Here is a 27292-nt window from a genome sequence, read left to right as displayed (position 1 = left end):
TAGAAATTATACAGCAGACGTATGTCTTGTTAGATGTCAGCCTGTTTTAAGAAAAGAATCATTACTTTATACCGAGAAATCTTCGTTCCTTCATAAAAATGTAAACATTCGTCTGAGATTTCCCACAATGCAACTCGTTGATATAAGACAATATCGCTCATTGATATCAGAAAAGATTTTATCGTATCGCACCTTCCATAGACTGGTAAACAAATCTTTAAATGAAAATGTTAGGTGTGCCTGTCAAGTATTAAGCCTGTTAGAAAATTGGCATGTTCCAATTTGTTTAGGGGGAAATAAAAAAATATTTAACTATAATTATCAAAATTTTTTGCAGTGTAAAAATATATCGCATAATCGGGAATAAACTCCTAAAAATACTTGGAAATAAAGAGATTTATGACAGAAACAAACTGTTATAAAACGACAAACGAATGGCTTGAAAATGAACCCGCCCCGATGCCTTTAAATACAAATACAAATATTTTATTAGCACAAACTCAACAACAATAAATGGTTAAGGCTCATGGTATATCAATTACATAGTTGGTCAAACATAATAAGTATTGCAAATAATGACTATATAAATATGTAATATTATAATTATAAACAATGATTATGAATTAGACATATTTACAATTTTATAGAGTTTGTTCTCCTGTACGCAGGTTCAAACAGTCTGAGATGAAAGAGGAAGTCAATTTAAGAATTGTGTATGAATTATTATTTAATAAAAAGATTATATTATTTTCATGTTTTACCATATGGGTTTAACCTGTTAGTTTTGAAAGCTGTACGATGACATGCAGTTGTTTACATCGCTATCATTTGTTTACAGTTAATCATTGCGTCATTGGCAAAACATTTTCAACAAGAATATGTCCAAAGTACACGGATGCCCCACTCGCACTATCCTTTTGCATGTTCCATGGACCGTGAAATTGGGTAATAATCTAATTTGGCATTAAAATTAGAAAGATTATACTATAGGGAACATATGTACTAAGTTTCAAGTTGATTGGACTTCAATTTCATCAAAAACTACCTTGACCAAAAACTTTAACCTGAAACTTCCACTTTCATTTTCTATGTTCAGTGGACGTGAAATTGAAGTCAAAAGTCTAATTTGGCTTTAAAATTAGAAAGATGATATCATAAGCAACAAGTGTACTAAGTTTCAAGTTGATTGGACTTCAGTTTCATCAAAAACTACCTTGACCAGAAACTTTAACCTGAACGAACGGACGCACAGACGGACGAATGGAACCACAGACGAACGAACGGAGCCACAGACCAGAAAACATAATGCCCCTCTACTATCGTAGGTGGGGCATAAAAATAAATCTCCAAGACATCATTTAATCCAACCGGTATTAAGTGAATTCAAAATATGGTACGAACGGACCCAAGGGGCGACCGTGTAAGATGAGAATGCGTTTTTGGAGCAAAGCGTCACCGTCGACGTCATACATGTGACTTTGTCAGTATTTATATATTCTTTTTTTTTCAAATGTTACATTGTATGCTTAAATCATGTATATTTCTCTCCTTTTAGACTGATGCGAAAAATGAAGAAAGCAATCTGAATTTATGACCGTTCGTATTTCCTGTTTTGAAGAACGTTTTGTACACTTGTTTATACTATGAAAAAGTACGCAAAACGTGCACGACACATTTATGACGTAATTAATCTAATGACGTGATTCGTTAACGCATCCATCGGATTGTGGCTAATCCTTATCCGTGGTTAATCCTCGAGTTTATCATCCTGAGTGAGGGATCATACATAATTCAACCAGAATTTACAACATATCAAAGCATACGGCAGAGAAATTGCAAAACCATTGCCTATTTCGTGCTGATTTTCACAATTCATTCGACGAATAAGTTTGTCTTGATAACATACAGTTATGCACATGTTCCATTAAAATGACATAAGAGAATTTTAATGCATGGAATTAATTTCGATAATTTTTTATTTTTTTTCGCGTTTAATTTTTCTAGGCTTTATATGGCATACGTTTATAGAAATTTCAAAGGCAAAACAGTTAACATGAATAATAAATCAATCATTATGGGTTGTATACAAGAGATACAAGGAAACATACTTAATATTGTATTTATCGTCTGAAAATGCAATGTCCTGTATAGCTTCGTAAAATAACATTTTTGCCGGATTGTGCCGGCCAAATTAACATTCAAGGTCAACATGACCCTTTTAATTGATACATGTAGTATGTTTTTTTGTAAAATACATGTTCTCTGATCGGTGCATGTCTATTCTCATTTATTATTTGATCCTTCTCTCAAAATAAAAGACAGCAAAACCGCAAACAACCTGAAACCTTTGTGAACAACTATAAATTCTAAATTACAATCACAGTGATTTATTATTATACGGTTGTCAAGAAGCAATGAACACATTATTTTTCATATTAAGATACAATAGAAATTTCCTATTAAAAGATCTCTGACAATGTTTTCATTTTATACAATTAATTGATTGGTGACATTACCGAAGATCATATAATAAGAACAGATTTTTATGTCTTTTGATTTTCTTGTTAAAAACACAACATTGGCTTAGTTTTTTGTAAAGTTAACATCATTGGTCTTATTTCAGATTGTCGACATGACTTACACCACACAATGAAGATCCTTATAATCATATCTACATTGACCATGTTGGCAAACGCTCAACTGGTTACGTACGACATTGATACACAGGTAGGACAAAATTGTATTTAAACTGTTTTTTGTTTCATATTCAAATAATATCATGTGATTGAAGAGTTCTATCAAACTTGTTTAATATTCTTTATGTGAAATAGAAAATGATTTGATTTTGTACAATAAATGGCAGAAAACGAGTTTCTTTACAAGACAGTGCCTTTATTTCCACGAACCGATCAAATATGTATCTTCTTTTTACATTCGCCAATATTTTCTATTTATAGTCAGTATGTACGGAAGTAGAGCGATCAGCAAGGGGAGACTGTCGATAGGTTGCAGGACTAAATGCTTTGGCTGACCAGGTGATTGAAAGTGGATGAATTATAGGTTACCAAATTCTATGGTCTAATGGTAATTGGTCACATTGGTATATTCCTGGAGTGAACGACTTGGATATCAAATATAACCTTTCTCCAAAAACTTGTGACTTTAGTTATAGGGCCAACACTATGCGGAGAATGTGGTCTTATTTTACCGATCACAGACACAAATTTATCATATTAAAGTTTCAATGACAATCATGACAAATGCGTTTGTACAAGACTGTGTTAAGATATTTATAATAACCTGAATAACATATTCTCTACTTGGTATCGATATCTAAATTATCAGAATCGAATATTTCTGTAAGTATATGTTAACGTAAGAAAAATACAAACTGGTCAGGAAATTGAAACGAAATACTGGAAGACATTGACGTTTTTGAATTACAAAAAGTCACAAAAAAAGCATTGAAATATCATAACTTATACAACAGTTCATAGACAGATGCACTATCATTCTTGTGTATTTTTGAGTGAATAATTAGCAGTTGGTTTAAAATGCAGTAATTACAATAAATACTAGTACATGTATATCGTCTTTGGCAACTTCACAAGGTGACGTCATATGTATGTTTTCGGTATCAAATGTAAACAGTAGGCATTTTTAAGATTCTTGTACGCATCAGAATACAATAATATTAAATTAAAAGAATAGGTTTAGTAAACAAATGTGAGTTTGTTATTATAGAATAATATAGTATTACTATCTCATATGGTGGGGGAAGGAGGGATCTACGGTTGCCTTGACTTATTTCTTAAATAGTATAATATAGATTTATTCCAGATTTGTTTAGACACATTTGTCTATTTTGATGAAAAAACGTAATCAATAAAAACAATGATTGGAATAATAATTCAATGCATTTCCAAAGATGGGAAAAAAGTATTGGAATTTAAAACAAACCAATTAAATCTGGTGCCACTCTGATAAAAAAGTATATGAAAAACTGACGCAAAATTCATTTTGAAGTAGTTTTTTTTCACAATCTTCACTAGTCAAATAAAACACCTCTATTTTGTAGCATTTGAGTGAGCAATTCCGATATCTCAACCCTTTTAGTGTATATTCGGTTGTCAACCAAAGTTTACCCCCTCGTTGCCTGTTTTCTGGCTTTTTGTGAAATGACCGTTTCAGTACAAATTCTGTGTGCTAATTTTTCCTTCGTTTTAGCTCTATAGGTTGGTGGCTACCATCATTAGATTTTTAAAACGATTATCTTCATTAATTCAAAAGTACTCCTTCCCGTCTGTTTTGGAATTGCTTAGCTTTGTGTATCCCTGTTTCAGGTAACAATCTGGCTGTCAGATAATTCAGATAATTCATTTAATAAACAAAAAAAACAGTGAACGCAGTACAACATACTACATCAGTTTAACAAAACCATTCGTTAAAAAACTTACATACATAAACAACAATTTTCAACAGTGCTGTTTTGTTATTCCTTGTTTCTTTTAAAGTTTTGTTAAAAACATAGAATATACCTACTATATATACTTAATGAGGTATGTACAGAATTTTATTTGGATTTTTCATTGACAAGGATTCTAGGTAAACATGAATTACTAAATTATCCAGGTTTTTATAACGCTTTTATCATGTTCATGGTAACCTGATCCTTTGAATTACTAAATAATATTTTCTGTGAAACGTGCAATGTTTGATCTGACTGAAGGCTTATATCAATATTTTTCGCCAACGGCACTTTAATGGTACAAAAAAAGACAGATAACGCAAGATAATATAAAATCAAAGTGCAACGTAGTCTCAAACCTAACGGACGTTGTAAAATGAATTGTTCTGCAAAGTTCAATTACCCTGTACATTCTTTAAAATACTTTTTAACTTCAAACAAATACATACTAGTTATTCAATATCAAATAATGGTTGTGTAAAAGATCTTCATTTAACATGTTTAACACTCTAAAACAATTTTTTGCGATGAAGTCGGGCCTCATAGTTTTGATACTCCTTTCATTAAGGTTTGAGAATTGTTAACCCTATTTTTCGATAAATGTACTACATGTATTAATTATTTTCCTCCAACATAAGACTTTTGAATGTTCTTGAGATAATGTGTGTAGATAAGTAACATGATGAATGAAAACATCATATCCTTTTTCGTACTTTGTTTTATTATTCTAATATTAGTTGAAACACAAACAATTATTGCAATGTTTATCTTTTACTATTTACATAAATAAACTCATCATAACTACAAAGAATTGAAAATTTAGTTTTTGCGTCTACAATAGACTCATCAGAAATCAAAATAACGCTGAAAAGGCCAAACAAAGTACAAAATTATAGAGCATTGATCAACAAAAGTTCCTGAGATAGAAAAGCCTAAGTATTTTCAAAAATGTAAAGTTTTGTAAACAGTTAATTCATAATAAGACAAAATCACTGATAGTTCATGTCAACACAAAAGCGCTGACTACTGGGCTCGTGTATAGTGTGAGACAATTAGAACTTTTGATGTCCGATATTACGTAGGATGTTATAGTAAACAGTGGGATAATCGTACCAAATTAAAGTTTTACATAACATAAAGGAGTAATTAAGTTTGCTTGAAGCTCAAGTTTTGGAAATATTCAAAAGTGAACTAAAAAAGAATGTGTTAAGACCTTACCATAAATATATCAAAAGTTGATATCGGATAAATATATCAAAAGTTGATATCGGATATGTTCCTTACGTCGTAACTACAATCCCCTTCCCTTTCATGAATATGACCTACCGAATTAGACTATTTACCGGATTTGTAATCACTTAAGCAACACGACGGGTGCCACATGTGGAGCAGGATCTGCTTACCCTTCCGGAGCACCTGAGATCACCCCTAGTTTTTGGTGGGGTTCGTGTTGTTTATTCTTTAGTTTTCTATGTTGTGTCGTGTGTACTATTGTTTTTCTGTTTGTCTTTTTTATTTTTAGCCATGGCGTTGTCAGTTTGTTTTAGATTTATGAGTTTGACTGTCCCTTTGGTATCTTTCGTTCCTCTTTTATTATTATATAGATATCAGACGTTCAAAAGTAGTGTTATTTATTTTTCAACTGGATATTTGTCTTTTTAGCTTTGATTTGATTCATATGAAAGATGAAAAAAAATCTATTGAGGAATTTCTTTTAAGAAATAAGGATTTCCCCATATCAATTAATTTTTTTTGACAAAATTATCAAAAATGGACACATCAGACAATAAAAAGTAAATGGATTAAAAGTGGAAAAGTTATAATCCAAAGAGAATGAGCATAGCCCGGGATGTGCTTGTGTTGCTATTCAAAATAGTGTGATAGGTCCACAAACAGATAAATAAACTCATCATAGATACCAGGACTAAATTTTGTAAATACGCCAGACGCGCGTTTCGTCTAATTAGTTATCAAAGTTACCAGGATTATAATTTATTACGCCAGACGCGCGTTTCGTCTACATAAGACTCATCAATGACGCTCATATAAAAAAAGTAATAAAACCAAACAAATACAAAGTTGAAGAGCATTGAGGATCCAAAATTCCAAAAAGTTGTGCCAAATACGGCTAAGGTAATCTATGCCAGGGATAAAAAAAGACTCATCAGTGACGCTCGAATCCAAAAACGTTAAAAATGCCAAATAAAGTACGAAGTTGAAGAGCATTGAGGACCAAAATTCCTAATAGTTTTGCCAAATACAGCTTAGGTTATCTATGCTGGAAGTAGTCTTAGTATTTAAAAAATCACAAATTTTCGTAAACCGGTTTATGAAGGATGCCGATATAAATCAACACGATGATTTTTTTTATCGAGTTAAATAAGAAGAAGTTTCTGTTTCTCATTTCTGAAGATATATATATCATGTATGTATTTTCGTAGTCATTAGTCTAAAGACTGCCAAAAAAAAAATAGCCTTTCATGTAAAGTTTAACTTAAACAATACTGTATAATAAACCACAGAAACACAATTATTCAAGGTATTAAAGTTGATCATCGTTTATCATTATAATTACCTTTTATATCATTTGTAGCACTTCATAGAAAATGTTACACAGCAATGTCATAAAGAAACGAAATGTTATTATACATTTGCACAAAAGTCAAAATAGGAAACTATACATAAAATAAATGAAACAACTAAGTAATGTTTTCATATCTAAATAAAGGAACTGATCATATCAATAATATCTAGTCGCATTAGGTAAAACACAACATACGTAATATATCTGCTCGATTAAGAAATAATGTTTGAAGGACAGTCCTTAATAGTAAAAGATTTATCAAAGGTATCAGAATATTGATTTAATACGACAGACGTGCGTTTCGTCTACATAATGCCGGAGTCAAACATTGGCATATAGACCGGCGTGCACAAGACTTACAGAGAAAATTGACAAAGTCCGTATACGTTAGTTGAACGCCAGAGTAACGCTAAGCAATAATTAAACGCGCGTTGCATAAGTTTGAAGTACGTCCTAATTCAAAGGTATACGCTTGGTGAACGCTATAACTCCCGGAAATGTTCTTGCAGCATTTAAATTTGCATCTAGCTCAAGCATTTGTCAAGCGTATACCTGTACGCTACACGCCCGTAATACATACGCGACAAGCTCTTTGCAAACGCTACAAATAAGCTTGCGACACGTTAAGGCACGTTGTTTATACTTCAAGATCGTTCGACTTTAACTACAACGTATGTGTGTGACAAATAACCCACAATTAAACGTCCCAGATACGACCAGGACGCGTCTCAAATACTATCAGCGGACTTTTACCTTCGTAACTGCATTCCATATACGTTAGACAACCGCCATAATACGCCCACAAACCTGACTTTTTTTGACACGCTTAGTGTTGCCAAAAAAAGGCTATGGTAATCTATGCATGCCCTGGGGTAAGAAAATCCCTATTTTTTTTCTCTAAAAATTCAAAGCTTTGTAAACAGGAAATTTACAAAAATGACCAAATAATTCATAATCATGTCAACACCAAGGTTCTGACAACTGTGGTTGTGATTCCCTCTGGACGAAACGTCCACAAGCAGTGGCATCGACCAAGTGGTGTAAATATTTATCAAAGGAACCAGGATTAAAGGGACCTTGAAAGTCATAAACTGACAACGTTGAATTCTTTGTTAGCAAATCAGGATCAAAAGAGAAAACACAGGAAAATAAAGAGATGACCAACACAAAAACTTTTAAAAATAGGGATGATCGGGAAAAGGTCATCTTTACGGTAAAGACGGCGAGATTTGGTTAAACATATCCGTCGTCTTTGAGAAACAGATATTTTATAACGGTCAACAAACTCATTTAAGTGTCCGCATTTTTTTAAGGGATCACCTCCTTGTTCTTTACAACTTGAAACTATTTGTTCAATAGCTTTCATGTTATCAGCAATCATCTATAAAGATAGGAAATGCATGTCCAGAGATTCAAAAAGCAATGTAGCCATTAGAAGGTGCGTGCGGAGTTTGTTGTGTAAAAATTTTAGAAACATACTTCAACATTTAATCCTTATATTCGTTCATCATTGTTCATTAACGGAGTTTGGTCAATTTGTGGCATACATAGCGAAAAAAAAAATAATGACGGAAAGACCAGCAACAGTCTACCACTCATAGAATATTTTAAAGTGAGCAAAACGAACCAGATCAAAACTAGGTCTGATATTTGGAGTTCCGAAGGAGTAACCAGCTAGCCATGTGACATTTTTAGTTTTACTAAAAAGTAATTACCACTTTTGTCTCTTTATCAGATATCGTGTACCCAGAAAAAAGGCCAAACGACATAATGTTCAACCAAATCTCGTCGTCTTTTTCGTGAAGATGATCTGCTTAATAAGACTTTTTCCCGATTTTTCTTACATGAGAATCCTGACAGCTGTGATTTTGAACATAAGGCCATTTCGTCGTCTTCTGTGACATAGAAAATACAGGCTGATCAAATTATGTATGGCGTTCTCGTCAAACATTCAAAGAAATAAGTCCTTATAATCGGACAAAGTTAAAGTAACTCTACCAGGGAAGTAAATGGAGAACAACTGTCCTATACATGACTTTGTGTAGACCGTTTCTAAAGAATTTTGAGTTACACCAATATTATAGCTTATGAAACCTCCTACTTGTGCACATAATCTCATCAAAAATAGTAGCAACAAATACTACAAGTATAATTTTACCTGTGAGATAGTTACGCAATATGCATGCGTTATTGGAATATTGCTACACAGAGATGGAAAATGTTCAACGAGAAATTGTTGTTCTTTTCAAGGTATAACGGTAGTCAATTATTAAGGCTGACTTAAATGTATTGATGATATCTTTCATTTATTATCATATGGTAGATGCGTTTTAAAAAGTCACAAACATTGAATCATTAAGAGAACAAAAAATTGTTATTATAACGACTGTGCAGTTTAAACAAAATCTTTTCTTTATGAAACATGTTATAGGCTTATGTATAAAGTTTACCTGATATGAATATAAGCAAGGTCGGCAAGGGGAACACCACAGTTGATGCCAATAGTAAACGATGCGATCAAAACAAATATGGTATAAATAAAAAAAAAAAACGTTTGATATTGTCAGTTTTAGATATTTGTGTATGTTTATATCACAGTGGTTTTCACAAAACAAGATAATTTGTCTATTATCAACTCACTTCAACGTAACTGTAAAAATAACTTATCACCGAATTGCCATTAATCATGACTATTAAAATAGGTGAGACTAGTATAGCAGGATTTGCTCACACTTACAGAGAACCTTATAGTTTCCCAGTTTTGTAGGGGTATTTATGTCTTTTGTTATCTATATAGTGTTTTGTGGACTGGTTTGTTTTTGGTTTTTCGCCACTGCAGATATTCTCTCGAGTTTTAAATATTCCTTTGGTGGCTTTCCTCGCTTTCATTTGGCCAGCTTCTTATGAAACAAAAATCAACCAACTTATTTCCATTTGTCTGTAAGTTATAAATATACTATTGTAAATGGTAGAACATTCACGGGTTTGTATACTGTTGCTAGAATTAAGTACAAGTGAGAACCGACTGCAAAATTTTCTGCATTAAACGTAAATGATATGACTGAAGGGTACTGAACTTGTTCCGAGTTGTAAAAAAATTTGGACATATGCTGGACACCTTGTATTACAAAAATAATTTAAATGCTAATATCAAGCTTAGAAATCCTCGTGTAATATGTGTCAGCTTGTAGGAGAAATGATTAAATAATCAAATATTTAAGATAAACTTCTGTAGACAACACCTTGAATCGGATTATTGGCACTCTGTCTTAGTTTTTCAGCAGTCTCTTTATGCATGTTATATTTGATTTTTTCGAATTAAATGAAATCAAATTTAGCTTTTGCCCTTCAAACAATCATTCATTTATGTCTTAACAGTGTATCTGCTTTTCATGCAAAAAATACCCCTTCCGTATGAGGAAAACATTGATATTATCAACAATTTTGATATTATGAGCCATAAATGGAAGGAATAATCATAGTTTGTATTACCTTCCAGTACACGTTTGTTTTTAAGTTTTCTCTTTTCGAAAGATTTCTTTTTGACAATGAGTTTTCTCGATTTGTTTTAAGGAATATTTTTTTTTCCTTTTTCAAAATATATAGGACTTTACATTTGCAACCACCTATAAGTTTTGTTTGTTCACTCATTTGTTGTTTCCGTTGTTGTTTTTGTTGCTCAGACCGTCAGGATTCCATTGTAACCTTCATCTGTTGTAATACATAATACACCTGTTGGGATTATAATAATATCAACCATTTGAATTAGTCACGGTTCAATTAGTCTTATGTTTGTACTTAATATTTCTTGTTATTGCTTTGAAAGATTTGTTAAACCTCTTGTGTGAAATAATTTTACAAATGTTTAACCGGTAAGGTTTTCCAAAACAAAATTATGAAATACTATTTGTTAATATACATGTTAATGCAAATAACATTACTGTTTGCATGTATAGGACGCGCTCTTTTTGATATACCTTCACCAGAAGCGCTCAAACCCAAACATTTAAAAGTTACATACAGTCAGGTCAACTTTGCCTAAGGAGATGAGACCATTAGTTTCTAAATATTTTCCTAATATCAACAGGGATTTTACGCAATGGTTGCTATAAAGTATTTCCGTACAAAAGTATTGAGAACTAACCTGGACCCTCATCAATAGTCTAGAAATATTATATAGTACCTTGCAACATTTTGAATTTACGAAGTTTTTTATATTTACTCTCTGCGTCAGTACTGATTTACATTGTTGGACGATCCATTGTGATGATCATAAATGCGTATACCATTAAGTATCAATGAGCTAAGACAAAATAATTTCAAATCATTTCTCATTTAGAAAATCTAAAGTTTATGTTTCAGATGTTTTGGTATTTCTGATATATGAATTTAAAAAACAAAGACTATATCTTTATTTTTATTATTATTAACTTTTTATGAGCAAGATTATTTGATATATCTAGTCAACACATTATCCTATAAACCCACTTTGTACATTGTATCAGTGGCATGTCATCTATTCTAGTTTTCTGTATACTTTAACACAAAAATCACCGTGTTTATATGTCAACAAATTTTTTGAATCTTTTTTATAGATTAACCTTTTAAACGGTTTGTATCTTGTATCTGATATCATAATTTTGATGTTCTTTCCGTCACTATCAGCCTGCCAAATCACACCATCTTCAATAAAAATCATATTACCAATGTCATCAGTAGTAACATCTTCAGGATGGAACGGGAAACGTTCAAAGTCATACAGACTGTCACTAGTAAAGTCAATACATGACACAGTTTGTTCTGAGTCGCTTTTGGAGTATACACATAACATCTTGTCGTTGTTCACAGAATGAAGTATATTAACACTTGGTATGTTCACCACTCTCAGTATTTGTCCTGATAAATCAATTAATCGTATTGCATCATTGAAGGCCACGTATAACATATCCGTTCTACATGTGATTCCCCCAGTCATATTTGTTCCTTCGGGAGTACCTACATCCGTTATTGTGGTGGAAGTTATAATAGTAAAAATTTTAATCAGGTTATTACTAGGTACTGTAACTGCTATCTTGCAATCATTTATACAAGCTATCCGACTGATCTTATCTGGATCAGGTGTAATGGTGAACGAATTAATCAATCCTCCTGTCAAGTTATAAGTACACAATTTGTCATGTTGCAATATCGCCACCATGTCAGCAGCCACGAATTTCAAATCAATTATCCCGGAATAAGTGGATATTTTCCATGAATTTGCTAGTTTATATTCGCGTAAAATTTTTAATTGATAGAGATAATTATGATTTTTGTTTTCCATTCGATGTTCTATTAAACAATTATCGCAGACGAATATATTACAGTCCTTGTCGAAACATGAAATCTGATTAGCCTCCTTAGTATGACAGTAAGTGCATCTAAAAAATATAAAAAATATTTATGTAGTCACAAGAGCTTCATGAGATAAAATTAATGATTTTCTACAGTCATAAAAGATAAATGCGGTACTGCATAAAGGTAAAAAAAATGATAGCAATAACATCTCTATCCGCTTAACAATAAAGGAAAATTCAAACGGAAAGTCCGTAATTAAAATGGCAAAATCGATAGCTCAAACACAGACAACGAATGTATATCAACTGTCATATTCTTGATCTGGTACATGCATTTTTGCGTGCAGCCAATGGTGGATAAACAGTCCCGGTCTCAATTGTATAACAGTAAGTAGTAATGCCATTATATTGACAACGACGTGTGATCAAAACAAACATACATAATTACAGCAGTCAACATTGTGTTATTATCCAAACACTATAAAAGAAAGAAACACATTGGTTTTTTTTTGCTCTATGGTCGGGTTGTTGTCGCTTTGACACATTCCCCGTTTCCTTTTTCAATTTTACAAAAGGGCATATAGACAAAACCCATTAGTAAAAATGAAAGACAAGAATACATAAATCTGCACAAAAGGAAAAGTGACCATGCCAAGCATTTTCATTTAAAAGAATATACGGATGATGTTACATTTTTAATGTCATATACGTTTGGCTCATTTAAGATAAGTCTACCGTAATATTATTAATTAGCATGTACATCTTAAGGAGAATTCTCCTTATTGTCACCACGTTTGTTTTTTTTTTGTTTTTATTTGAATAACGAAATTAAATCAGTCCATCGCAAGCCTCAAATCAGAAAATATAAGAGATAAGTGGTTTGATAAGTGCTGTTTATTACTAATCAAAACTTGGAAACACTGAAAGAAATTGATCGAAAAGATTAGATCTGCTTTATAAAGAATAGTGAGACGAAACAGATTTTCAAAGAGTGATTTGTTGAAAATGCAATAAATGTACTAACGTGCAATGTCTTTTATAACGCTGCGAAATAGATTATGAACACGAGGTAAATAACTATTGCTTACTAACTGGTTACTCGTTTGGCATGGTACCATTTCCGTTGTTGCTAGAATATTAAGTCATTTAACAAGAACATTGATGAGAGCATTTTTTTTTTGGTAAAACTTCAAATACATGTTATGACTTCAATTGTAATAACATAACGGTAGAAGGTATCTTGCTGGTAACCAGATTAAGAGATACATGCATCCTGAACACAGCCATATGGATCATTTTATAACCATCTACTGCAGACAAGACTCAAATTTATGAGTGATATGATAACCGCAGACTTCATCGTGTCTGTCTAGTGATCGACTACTACACCAAACAAACCATCACTGCAACAAGTCTAAATATGAATATTAATCTTATTGAGCATATCTGTAGTATAATTTGTCGTTCTGTACGCGAGATAGTACCGCTAGTTAAGAATATCGCTTCCAAAACGCTTCATCAATGAAATGAGGAGACGGATAGCATCGGTGATAAGTGGGAAGAGTCTTGAATAGTATCATGTTAGTTGTTACCGTTGACATATGTTGTCACGTTCCAAACAAAATCAATTGTGCTTTTGAACTTTTCTATCAAGAATATTCAAAGTTAGAAAATGCCCTTTTTCTACCAATAACAACGTTTGACATACAATTTTATTTAATTGAAATCATGACTGTTTTCGTACTTTTTATATATTTTCTCCAGTGGTCTTGTCAGGAAAAAAATTGACTAACACATATACACTTTGAGCAATACACAATAATATACATACATTTTGGAAAAACTAAGGTGGTGTAATAATTTTTGTCAGTTGTTTACAAGATTGGTTTTGTGACAAGGCCTAAAGAAAGATTCGACCCAGGATCAAGTCTATTCGTGCTGTCAAAAACGTCCTCACGAACTTTGGGAGCTGTACGTTAATATTGAAAGTCCAATCATTGATTATTACAAATCGAATATTTTATCTGATGGAGAAATCTTGAAGCACACATCAGAATGATACACAGTTGACATAATCACAGCTGAATATGAGGACATGGTAGAACAGGAAACAGATTGACGTCGTTTCCTAAAGTAAGACAAAACGTTCACATTTAAGCATTCTAAGCAAACCCTTGCCATAAACTTGCATTACGTGAATCCAAAATAACATCTGTTGTTGAACACAAGTTTCAATCCATGATTTTTCGAAACAAGTTAACTACTGTGATGGTACTTATTTTCGTGGGTACCAATTTTCGTGGTTTGTGAGAAATTTACTGGTTCGTGGATTTTTGAATTCGTGGTTTTAGAATTTACATAATGAATCAAGAGTGAAAAAAGCATTTCGTTGGATACTTAAATTCGTGGTTTTCATCAACCACGAAATCCACGAAAATTGGTACCCCACGAATAATAGTACTTTCACAGTATATAGTTATTAAAGGTACCAGGATTATAATTTAGTACACCAGACGCGCGTTTTGTCTACATAAGACTCATCAGTGAAGCTCATATCAAAATATGTATAAAGCCAAACAATTACAAAATTGAAGAGCATTGAGGATCCAAAATTCCAAAAAATGTGCCAAATACGGCTTAGGTAATCTATGACTGGGATAAGAAATTTCTTAGTTTTTTTGGAAAAATTGAAAGTTTGATAAACAGGAAATTTATAAAAATGACAGACTACTAGCAGTTAACTGATATGCCAGCTCCATACTTCATTTAAACTGATTTAAAAAAAACGCCTCAAACGCACAAAATTAATAATATTTATTTTCATTTGCCAGCAAATTTCTGATACCAATGCTCGCAAATGAAAATAAATGTTATTAATTTTGTGCGTTTGAGGCGTTTATTTTTTATTTTTTAACGTCATCAGCATCGCAATCAGTGAAGTAAATTAGCAAAAATAATCGAAGGTTCACTTACTTTATCTGAGGGCGTTACATATAGTTCTTTAATATTTTCTAAGCTAATGGATTTGCTAGCACCCTTTTCATCAATAAGTCCGATGTCTATATTCGTTGATAGATTCTTTGAGACAGTGCAAAGCAATGCATGTTATTCAGTTGATACCAGGTATGCACCCGGTTCCCATGGTGACAAAACAAAAGTAAAATTGACTTAGATATTATAATGATCTTTGGAGATCGGTATTTTTGTCAATTCTTTTTTTATTATTCAACTCCATAATAAAATTGAGAATGGAAATGAGTAATGTGTCAAAGAGACAACAACCCGACAATACATGGAACAGAAAACAGCACAAAGTCACCAACAAGTCTTCAATGCAGCGAGAAACTCCCGCACCCGGAGGCGTCCTTCAGCTAACCCCATAAGAAATATATATACTAGTTCAGTGATAATGAACGCCATACTAAACTCCAAATTGTACACAAGAAACTAAAATTAAAAATAATACAAGACTAACAAAGGCCAGAGGCTCCTGACTAAGGACAGGCGCAAAAATGCGGCGGGGTTAAACATGTTTATGAGATCTCAACCCTCCCCCTATACCTCTAGCCAATGTAGAAAGGTAAACGCATAACAATACGCACCTTAGAATTCAGTTCAAGAGAAGTCCGAGTCTGATGTCAGAAGATGTAAGCAAAGAAAATAAACAAAATGACAATAATACATAAATAACAACAGACTACTAGCAGTTAACTGACATGCCAGCTCCAGACTTCAATTAAACTGATTGAAAGATTATGTGTTCATCATATCAATATGAGGCACAATCCTTCCCGCTAGGGGTTTAGTATCATACCATCATAACAAATGTATTTTATATAATGTTTTATCGTCATTAAAATTCATCTTGGCACAACAGATAGAACAGTTCATTAGTCCTGTATATATGCTATATAATTGTATTGTAAGCTGAATCTACCTAATACACTTTTTCTGTGTTTTCTAAATGCTTAAATATTACGCACTACTCTTTTTCTTGTTTTACTGGTTTCCTTTTCTGTTTTATAAAAGTTTGGATTGGTTTTTTGTTGTTTATATTTTGTTGGTTTTAAAAAGAGTTACCTGATGAATATTCTATACCAAGCGCGTAAGCCTTATAATGATGAGGAATGAAGATCAAATAAAGTAATAACAAGTTAAATCTTAAACTCATAAAATATTTTCTAGATGCTTAATCTGTTATTTTGGTTTCCTTTATGTTTAAAAAAAAAAGATTTCAATGATCTTTTTTTTTTGGGCTTAATGGCGCTTACTTATAAATAACCTATATGAAGCGCGTAGAAACTAAGCATGATATTGACGAGAAATAAAGATGAAATAAGGCATTTACAAGTTAAATCAAATAGTTTTTTGATTTTCCGTTACGTAAATACTGATTGTTTGAAAGTTGAACTTGAGGTCACGGTTGTGATGTATTTTGTTGACATAAATCCTAATTTGAAACAGAATATAAGTTTTGTCTGTCAGTTAATTTGCTGTAGACTTCATGATATATCTTAAAAGAAATTAATTACAATCACAATTATTGGATCCATCATGTCACATGTGTAATACTTATAAACTAAAATGCAAGTAAACAAATTAATTAGATACTATCTTTCAAAAGTTGAATATTAAGAATTCACGTTCACAAACGCTATACTGTTACTTTTATAAAATTGTAATTTGGATGTAGAGTTGTCTCATTGACACTCACACCACATCTTTCTATACCTATTAACGATACAACATCGGTATCAAAGGATGACTCTATATTTAAGGTTATTTTGGTTGTTTTATTTATTTTAATTTATAAAGTGTATATTCTGTAAACTTCAGTGCTTAAAACATGTCCACATTTTACATCTAATTAATTAAGTAGTGTCATTTTTAATTGGGCTTTCACCTGTAAACTCGTCGAACGGGTTGAGTATCACATGAAACCTATACTTGATGAGCTGAGTAGTCATTATTATGAAACATCTTAACGAGTACAGGTGTGGTATTGTAAATTTAAAAATTAGTTTGCAATGTGGCGTGGATGCACTCACTGGATTTCTGAGATAGGATTCAATGTTTTCTTATTGTTAATATTTATTCTTGCTATAATTTTCAGTCTTATGAAACAACGCAAATATATGATATTTATTTACATTTTATCATTTCCGAAATGGTAATATTGTCAATGAATCAAGTTAAATAATGTACTATCTACATTTGAAATGATAGTTTAGAACGTGTGTATAATTCCGCCTATAGTAAATAAGCGATTAGTATATTATGTAAGTTGCTTACAATATTACAATGTTGTTTGTATCTCCATAAGTACATCAAGCAATATATGCAAAGTATAGACATGAATATATACTCCACGCTTAAGCTATATTGTGTGTAGTAATTGTATAATGACATTATACTGTATAGTCAATTATGTAACATGCAACGTTGGGCATAATGCGAAATGCCGTAACTATTTATTTTGTAAAGTAAAGCATTCAAAAATATTATTTATTGTAATGAATCTTCTTTAGATTAAGCGTATAAGAAGTCGGACTAAGTATTCATAATTATTTATACGACATGTGTAATACACAACCGTATGTATAATGTATAGTAGAGAGTTTTACGTTTCAAACGAAACTTACATACGTTAACGCAAGTAACTTTGGCTTACGATTATACGGACCATTTATAAGACATAATAAAAATTGTGGTTGTCTCCCTTCGCCGGCTTCAGCATTTCAATTTTAGTCGGATAGTTATAATATTATTGTTTTAATTCTAAAATAAAATTCATGTATCAGACACAGACCATTGGATTTTCAAGGGGAGGGGGCTGTGAATTTGAAATGCAGATATTTCTGCGCATTAGATAATTTTCAAAACAAAATTTCTTCATCAAAATCTCCTCAACCCCCTCGATAAATGCATATGTCGACAGGTTGACTGACAAGTGTAAAGGTTAACAGGTCGACAGGTCGAAAAATCGATATATGAATAGGTCGACAGGTTGATAAGTGTAAAGATTAAACAGGTTGACAGGTCGACACGCTGAAAAGTCGATAAATGCATAGGTCGACAGGTTGACAAGTGTATAGGTTAACTCACATGTATAGTTGAGTTATGTGTTGGGCTTTCAAAGAGAAGGGCTGAATTTATCAATGATCTTGATGAAGAACACTTGACGATCATAGTAAGGTTGCAGAATAAGGCCATACAATTTTTTTGTTCGATCTTACAAGATAAAAGTGTCAATATTTAAAAACCTTTTCAGACCATTTTTACAGTCCTCGCGGGGAATTAAGAAAGGGCGAGTCCTTTTAATTCATGTAAGTGAGTGAGACTTAAACAGACTCGACTGATATACATTACAGCAAGGACTGGGGTCTGAAAATTTGACTGTAAAAACTGAAAAAAATCTAAACATTTTCTTACTTCTCAGTCATTTAACATGTTTAAGACTTTTCAGTTTGATTTTGCCGTTGCAGTCTGATTATTGGTAACAAGTGGCGAGTTTCACGTCGTCACTACAAAAACATTTTTGTGCATCAAGTTTAATTTAGAATGAATAAGTTTAATAACTTTAACGTTTGTCTCATCATGAGATGACTTGAAAAACAATAATTGTTAGATACATCGACGAAAAGCGAAAGACTGAACAATAAAACAATACAATACAATACAATACAAAGTTTTTTATTGTCAATTATGACGCCCAATAATTTGAGCAGTTCAATAAAGTTCAATTTCATACAACATGTACAAGTGATTACATATTGATTACATTGATTATTTAACAATTAAACAAAATCAAGTCTTAATAGTGCTATATTATTTATAAAAAAAATCAAAAACAATATGACTCAGAAAAGAAAAGTAGCTTAAAACCAACTAAAAATGTCAAAGGTCAGGGTCCTCACTTATGAAATTCTGCGAATCAATTTCAGCTGATCACAAGAATGTCAAATATCGTTGGTAAGGCTAATTAGTTTGCCTGTAGACCATGCAAGCTTACCATGTACTACAGATAAAAAGTTATAAATAATTTACTCAGTGGATGTACTAGGGGTGGGGATCTGTGATTGAATCCTACCTTTTTTCCCGGAAAATTAAAAAAAAAAATACGTGAATATCATGAAAAGGAGACAAAAAATTGCTTTTTTCTTTTATTCTAGAACCCTTCTTTTTGAAATGTCTGTCTCCGCCCTACTACTAATCTACCCCTTTAGAACCACGGATTTGCTATACATTCAAGTTTGTTGTAGTCTGAACTATTACGAAACGGATATAGTCTAATAGCTAACCGAAATAAAGCAATATAAATTTTAAACAAATCAAATATGCTGCCTAATTCAGCTTTGATTGCCGTTAATGCCTAATTTGGCTCCAACATTTAGGGCAATGAAACAGGAAAAAAATATAAAGATTGATATTTCCGAAAACCTTACTCGGCATGGTTCAGTCGAAGGCCACCAATGGGTCTTCAATGCAGCTGGAAACCCCGAGGCGTCCTTCAGCTGGCCCCTAAACAAATATATATACTAGTTCAGTGATAATGGACGTCATACTAAACTCCGAATTATACACAAAAAAACTAAAATTATAAATCATGCAAAACTAACAAAAGCCAAAGGATCATGACTTGGGACAGGCGCAAAAATAAAGCGGGGTTAAACATGTTTGTTTATAACTCAATCCCCTTATAACTCTAGCCAATATAGAAAAACAATCAATTCTGCGTCATTTGATACCATATCTCGTCTTGGATAACTTACATGTCGCCTTGGATTTTTTGTTGTCGAAACGCCGACCTTAATTTTCTCTTTCCGCGACAGCATTCTTTTTTTCAGAGTAATTACCTTTCCCATGCGATAATTCGAAGGGTAATCGTAACAAAATGTTACCTTCAATCCATCTGCCTGTCCGTCGGTCCGCCCGTTCATTACCCCCTGTTGACACTCTTGAATCTGCATCCTAAACGGGATTCAAAACATTGAAAATTGATCACATCGCGATATGTTTTTGTTTTCACTTGCCATAATGAATTTTCCAGGTAAAAGTTTTCAAACTGCTTTTCTTGAAAGATAATGGCACACACAAGACACAGATCGTTCAATTAAAAAAAAAGATGAGCTGAGTTATCATTAAGACAACAAAAATTGTTTGGTATTCCTTCAAATATTAACAAGAACCTTTACTCATGGTAATGGCAATTAAATGAAATAAACCCCAAATTATCCGGGTATTTTAAGATATGCCTTAATATAAGAAAACATTACAATCTGCATGTATATATTTACCTAATTAAATTACTGAACTTGTACAAGGTCCTTTATCTTTGATCAACTTTATCCCTTTTAGAATAAATATTTAAAAAAAAAACTCATTTTCTCGTATACTCTTTGAACGCGGCACGCCTTATTCACAAATTGGTTGAAAAGAAACTCTTTGTGTACGGAAATAGAAAACATTGTTAACTGTATATCATTCAAAATATACATGTGTCCCCTGCAAAAAAAATGCCGTTTCGTATGTTCAGATATAAGACAAGTGCTCTCGCTCCTGGAATACGCTACTTTAGATAGATTTGAACTAAACAAAGAAAGGGAGACAACCAAAATTTTACATCGACCAAGTTAAGGTGTATAACGTACGTCAAAATATACGATTTTTGTTTAACTTACAAGCTAAATGGTCAACGGGTGCTAACAGTGACCATTTTTTTGGAATGTTAAAGTGTGTTACGTTTCAGTATGTCAAAAACCTAAATTTCTCTAATATTATAACGTATAGTATATAGTATTTCGATAGGTCCCCGTCGGAGGGCTGAGTAGTATGTAGTAGGTAGTATGGAGTAAGGAAATAAACAACCAGCTGGTTAAAGCACTAAACAGTACGATATAAGCAACATTATTATATGACAACGTAGTACTTGTGAGACGTCAATAGGGCAGCCGTTACCAACACGTTATGATGACCGGAAATATTATTTTCCCACAGCAATTCAGTTAACAGAGTAAACAGTGTAGTTTGAACATTTATCAGTATATATAATTGTAAATTTGTATTATAATAAATTGTTAATTGTTTAAATTATTAGTCATTATTTTGTAAGAACAGACTCATTCTAAGACAATATATATTTGTTTTCCCTAAATTATCATTGAACGTCTGATTACCTTTGCAAAAGTCGAAAAGCGGACAAATTTTATTCAAGTTCGGGTAAAATATAGAATTGTTTGAAAACTTCAAAGCCAAACATTTGTGAGACGAGGGGAAATGTATAAGTACCTAGCAGTTGAAGAGCTTCATGACAATTAATACATAAAACATAGCCATCATCAATATCTGTCTACATCTCGACCTATAGAAGAAGTATCTTTTTAAAGACATATGAACGGACTGAGAGATGGAGAGAGTGACTCTTATATACCTATGTATCATAAATCTGCTATAACAATATAGTATGCTATCCCAAATTGAAAATTAATAACCCGATACTTGATCTCAATTAAACATGAGTACTGAAACTTTATAAATATCCACAGACACTCATTGAGTTCTCGCTGAACGTAAAATATTCAAGATTATTAAACAAACACTAGACTGCAAAATACACATTTGATGTCGTTAGTTGTATTATCTTTGTCTAAACTATTGCATTAGAAGCATTGGGAAAGTAGCAACTGTAGAATGAAAGGAAATATGTAGCCACACAATTACTTAGACTTATTCGAAATTTATCATTTTTCTCGTTGAATGTACAGAGACAGTACAGAGTACACAGATCAGTAAAATTCTTGATATGTTTTTGAAACAGCACTCAGGTGAGTTGTGTATAATTCTGTTCATATATTAAGCAACAAAATGGTCTGAAGTCGACCTCTAACTCTTATTTGTATAGAATTACGTCTGCTAATTACGATTCAAAATTCCAAATGATAATTTGAAAAAAAACATCACCGATGTTTTGTGGACTTGTTTATTCCTAACTGTAAGTCAACAGAAATGCAACAATGTATAACGGTAGAAAAATTGTCACTGGCTTATACTTATAATGTTGTTACATGAGTAACACAACGAATGACATGGGTGCAAATAATGCATGAAATCAACAGTCTCATAGAAAGTCAGGTGACTATTTGGTTGGATATGAGCTATTTAAATCATTAGTTTTCTATAATGAATTGTTCAGACTTATTTGTGATAATTATTTGTATTTTGCTGTCATGTTGAATTTTGTCCTTCTGTGATTTATATTTTTTTTGTTTCTTTAAATCGTCAATTAAGTTATAAATAAACTCATCATAGATACCAGGACTTTATTACAGATCTTAAGAAGAGCACATGTTATTCAACAGACAACACCAATCCCAAACCACTAACAAAGATGAACGAATGATTCATAACCTTACTATTTCGCAGCAAAAACAAAAAACTTGTGATACCATGTTTAAGGTAACATTCTGTTCTAAACAAAAATGATGACAACAAAACAGTCCATCCTTGTTTATCAAGATTAAAGTCGACCATCATACACGTACAGAAGTTCTAGCTCACAACACCAAAAGTAATAGGCTAGTGATCACTATATTACCAGGACAACCCGGTATAGGAGGCGCCAAGTTAATATTACATAGTGAATACTAGTTGTAATTTGTTTTAAATTAACCAATAAAGCTACAGGTTTATTCAAATAAATTGCAAAATATACAGCAATATTTATGTTTAAACAGATGAAACAATCCCACTATTGTATTTTAAACACAAGGCGATTCATTTTGCTAGTAAAAAATTATGATCACTTCTTAAGAAGCAGGGTAACATAGTACTGCAAAAAATATAGACAGTTAATTCACAAAGTTGGAAGTTGTCATAGATAGAAAATGTATAAGTCGATTAAACAAGAAATAGGAAGTAGAAATAATCATAACAAATTGGATTAGTATATTTGGAATGAGTGATACAATGAAACTTACTGTTTATTGAGATATCCAACATCCAGAAACTCTACAACAAAATGCAATTTTTTTTTAGTTAATTCATATTTTACAAAAAAATTCGCAAAATCTCTTTAATGTGGGTAAGACCGTCTGGCATGCAGTTATTTTTCAATAAACATGATAAAAAAGTTAAAGCTTGCATTGTAATCTGAAAGAATATTATACAAGGCAACAGAAGTATACCGCCGTTCAAAAGTCTTAAATCGATTGAGTAAAAAACAAATACGGGTTACAAACTAAAAACAACAAATCAACTATACGAGGAACACAACGAAACAACAGAAAAACTGAAGTGCAAACAACGGCAATGCAACACACACAGAAACGAACTATAAGATAACAACTGCCATTTTCCGGACTTGGTACAGGATAATTTAAGGAAAAAAGTGGGTTGAATATGGTTTTGTGGCTAGCCACACCTCGCACTTTTAAAGTAATTTTAAATATACTACTAAAATGACAACATTACATCACAGGAATTCAATATAAATAAATGCAAAAATATCAGGATAGCGAAATACATAAACAATCAATACAATAGTACATTTCGACATGGTAACCATAAAATAACAACTAACACGTAAAACAACCCAGGACAGCACACAAAAACAGTACAAGTGAGAGGTTTAGCGCTATAAAAACAGGTTCAATCCACCATTTTCTACATTTGAAAATGCCTGTACCAAGTCAGGAATATGACAGTTGTTTGTCCATTCGTTTGTGATGTGTTTTGTCATTTGATCTTGCCATGTGATCAGGGACTTTCCGATTGAATTTTCCTCGGAGTTCAGTATTTTTTTTTTTTTTACTTTTTTCAAGAGGTATGATAAAAAGCACTATCTCAATATGAACAAATAGTAGAATTCTGTTAACTTCATAATCAGATATAAGATGATGTGGTAAAATTGCCGATCAGAGAACTCCCCATCAAATTCACCATTTGTTAAAGTAAACCATTATTAGTCAAAGTACGGTTTTCAACACGGAGCCTTGGCTCACACCAAACACACAGCTACCAAATTAACTTGTGTAAAACCATTCAAACGGAAGACCCATCGGTGTAATCTATATCAAAACAAGAAACGAGACACGAGAAACACTTATGAATCACATCAACAAACGACAACTACTGAACTTTGAACAGGACAGACTTATGATTGATTAGTGCCTGTTAAATATCAAACAGCATTACACAACATGAGTCATCATGCAGTCTTATACAATTTTAACAAATATGAAATACACAAATCACAAATAGAGTTACTGATATCTGATTGATTGACATGCTGTGAAGATTCGTAGTACGTTTCATTCATAAATGTATAATAATGTGTATATATGGAACAAACATTTTATCTCAATTATACCTTACCTTTTGACTTTGCTATATCTGAAGTAATTGCAGTTTTTCTTTTCTTTGGTTCTGGTTCTAATACAGAGTATGAAACAATTAATGAATCGGAAAAACAAACAAAAATGCAAAGACAAAACTGGTTAATAGTCAACCAATGGAGCTTATGAACTCCTTGAATAAAATGTAAAAAGTGCATATCTTTAAACAGTTACTATCCGTGTTGGCCCATAGAAGAATTGCTTGATATAGAGGCGAAAGATTTCAAAAGAATATTTAAATAAGAAACTAAAAATGCCATGGCAAAAAGGAAGATCAAATCACAAACTACAATACACAAAAATTGAAAACTTAAGACTGAACAATACAAATCCTATCAAGCCCGGGAATGATCTCATGTGTTCTGGAAGGGTAATCATACCAAGCTTTACATGACTGTGACAACTGTTGTATTGCCTATGTGAGTACAAATCCGGTAATAAGTTAAATTCGTTATGCCATATTCGGGAAAAAGGGACCATGGTTGTGGTTTAGACAATTGCAACAAATGCGTCGTCGACTGTGAAACAGATATTTATAATGGTCAACTAACTCTTAATGACGTCTGTTAAATTTAAAAGCGTTGAATATTTCAACTTAACCACTTAGAACTCTTGCTTTTTTATACTTCTTGTGAGGATCTACCTTTCTGTAAGGGATATAAGCCGATAACAGTCCATTCTGTAACATATTGGACAGGTCTGAGGCTGCCGGCCGAAGACCTGTTCAATATTTTACAGAATAGACTCTTAGAGGCTTATATCTTACTTAAAACATTGTTTAACACGACGTAAAGGGTAAATCAAAAGAAAAAGCAAGCAAACATTTTTTTTCATCAAGTATGAAAATTGGTTTGTGAATAAACTTTTCTTACATTAAAATGTATCCTACATGTAATTGGCCCCTTTAAACAGTAGCTCAACGTAAACAACGGTATACCATAATACGTCCCGTCTAAAAGACGGGCGTATTAAAATAGACAAAAAGAAAGTACAGCTGAAGGTAAACAACATGTATTGATACATAAAGAATAAGACACAGTGTATGCGTATCATTTTTTTTTTTTGGCGTGCGCAAGGACTACTCATACTTGCCGCTAATAGTGTCCGTGATTACCTTTACATGCGTTTAGTGTTTCAAAATGGATAACGTGATAAAAGAATAGCCTTAATGCAAAAACGAAGAAAAAAATGTCGTTATTAGTGAGTGTGTTGTTTCGAACTTTGGATTAAAATTAAATGTGTATTCAGAATCTATCAGATACGTTATTTCAGTGAGGATTACAAATAGGATATAGTTAAAGCAACTTATAATGGCAAGTTTTATATATTATATTATATTTCAAAATGTAGTCCTCTACTATTAGTTTCTTGTTTCTTCTCGGGTTTTATTTTAACTAAGTAAATGAGGAAAAAAAGAACAGCATATGAGTGCAGTGCAGTCGATTTTATTTCAAATATATAATTAATATGAACAAACGAAGAGATAACAACATGCAATCAGTTATATTCTTTTGTTGGAATTTTCAAGAGACTGTTATCGTTTACACAAACGGTTCTTTTAAAATACCCCCCCCCCCCCCTTTTTCTGTTTTTTTTTTCTTTCTGCAAGGTCGTGTTGCTCTTTTTTTCGTTTATTTGTGTATTGAGTCCATTGTGCTTTTTGAATGTTACCGAAACGTTATTTTGTCTCGATTTTCTTTTGAAAAATAATTTATAAACTGATCACTGCGAACAAAGTGCGAATTGGACACACGATCGGTTTGTTTGACAGATAAAGTGCGATAATGTCTTCCTTAATTCTGCTTCCAATATTCATCGTCGTTAATAAGCGAAGTGTTGCATTATGCAATTTCAGACTATAAAACAAGACAAAACATGAGACAAATGGCTGTGATATATTTATTGGTAGCGTTAAAAATCAATTTGAAAAGTGATTTTTCCTATAGAAACAATTTTGATGGGTGAAAAAATTATTGTATTGGAAGGTGACTTTAATAAAATGGGTTTTTTTAATTGTTCTTTGGGTGCAGTTTTATTAACTTGAAGAAAACATTTTTTTTTTTTAATTCAGTGATTGAACTATCATTTACCTGTGAGAATGAGTTATACTACCTTTAGCTGTCCAATATTTTTTAAGAAAGAGGAGGGCTATTCTTAATATTGGACAGCAAAAGGTAACATGATGGTTTCTTACAGGTAAATTATAGTCCAATCACTGAAAGAAAGAACAGGTAAAACAATAGAATGACGTCACAACAATGTTTTAACTATAAGGAAAAGAAATCATGATAGGAAGTGCAAGCCCAGCAATATCGTAACAACTTGGAGATATATACAAGCCTTGGATTGAAAATATTTTGTCCTTATGCCTACGTGTAGAAAAATTGTTGACGTTATTGTTATCACTGGCTCCAACTCAAAGTTCCACTTGACATGAAACACAGCAGTTTTTGATATTTTAATATCGGCTAGTGAACATGTAGGAAAAAATTCCACAGGGAGTTTTATGAACATA

The 27292-nt window shown here is 32.3% G+C and overlaps 2 protein-coding genes across 2 annotated transcripts in view; one reads left to right on the top strand and one right to left on the bottom strand.

The window, feature by feature from the left end:
• Positions 1-27292, top strand: part of LOC139482234 (uncharacterized) — a 398699-nt gene that overhangs the window by 18395 nt on the left and 353012 nt on the right. The gene's annotated exons all lie outside the window — the stretch shown is intronic.
• LOC139482228 (uncharacterized) overlaps positions 11457-27292 on the bottom strand; it is a 44844-nt gene continuing 29008 nt past the window's right edge. Inside the window, exons 13-15 of the mRNA XM_071265961.1 lie at positions 24758-24814; positions 23362-23392; positions 11457-12469 (exon numbers count right to left, since the gene is read on the bottom strand). Coding sequence (XP_071122062.1) covers positions 11569-12469; positions 23362-23392; positions 24758-24814 — 989 coding nt within the window. The 3' untranslated portion in view covers positions 11457-11568. The remainder of the gene's footprint in view (positions 12470-23361; positions 23393-24757; positions 24815-27292) is intronic.

Source organism: Mytilus edulis, chromosome 7 (assembly GCF_963676685.1).
Source record: "Mytilus edulis chromosome 7, xbMytEdul2.2, whole genome shotgun sequence".
NCBI lineage: Eukaryota > Metazoa > Mollusca > Bivalvia > Mytilida > Mytilidae > Mytilus > Mytilus edulis.
Note: the sequence above shows the minus strand (reverse complement) of the source record. Positions and strands in the feature narration are given on the sequence as shown.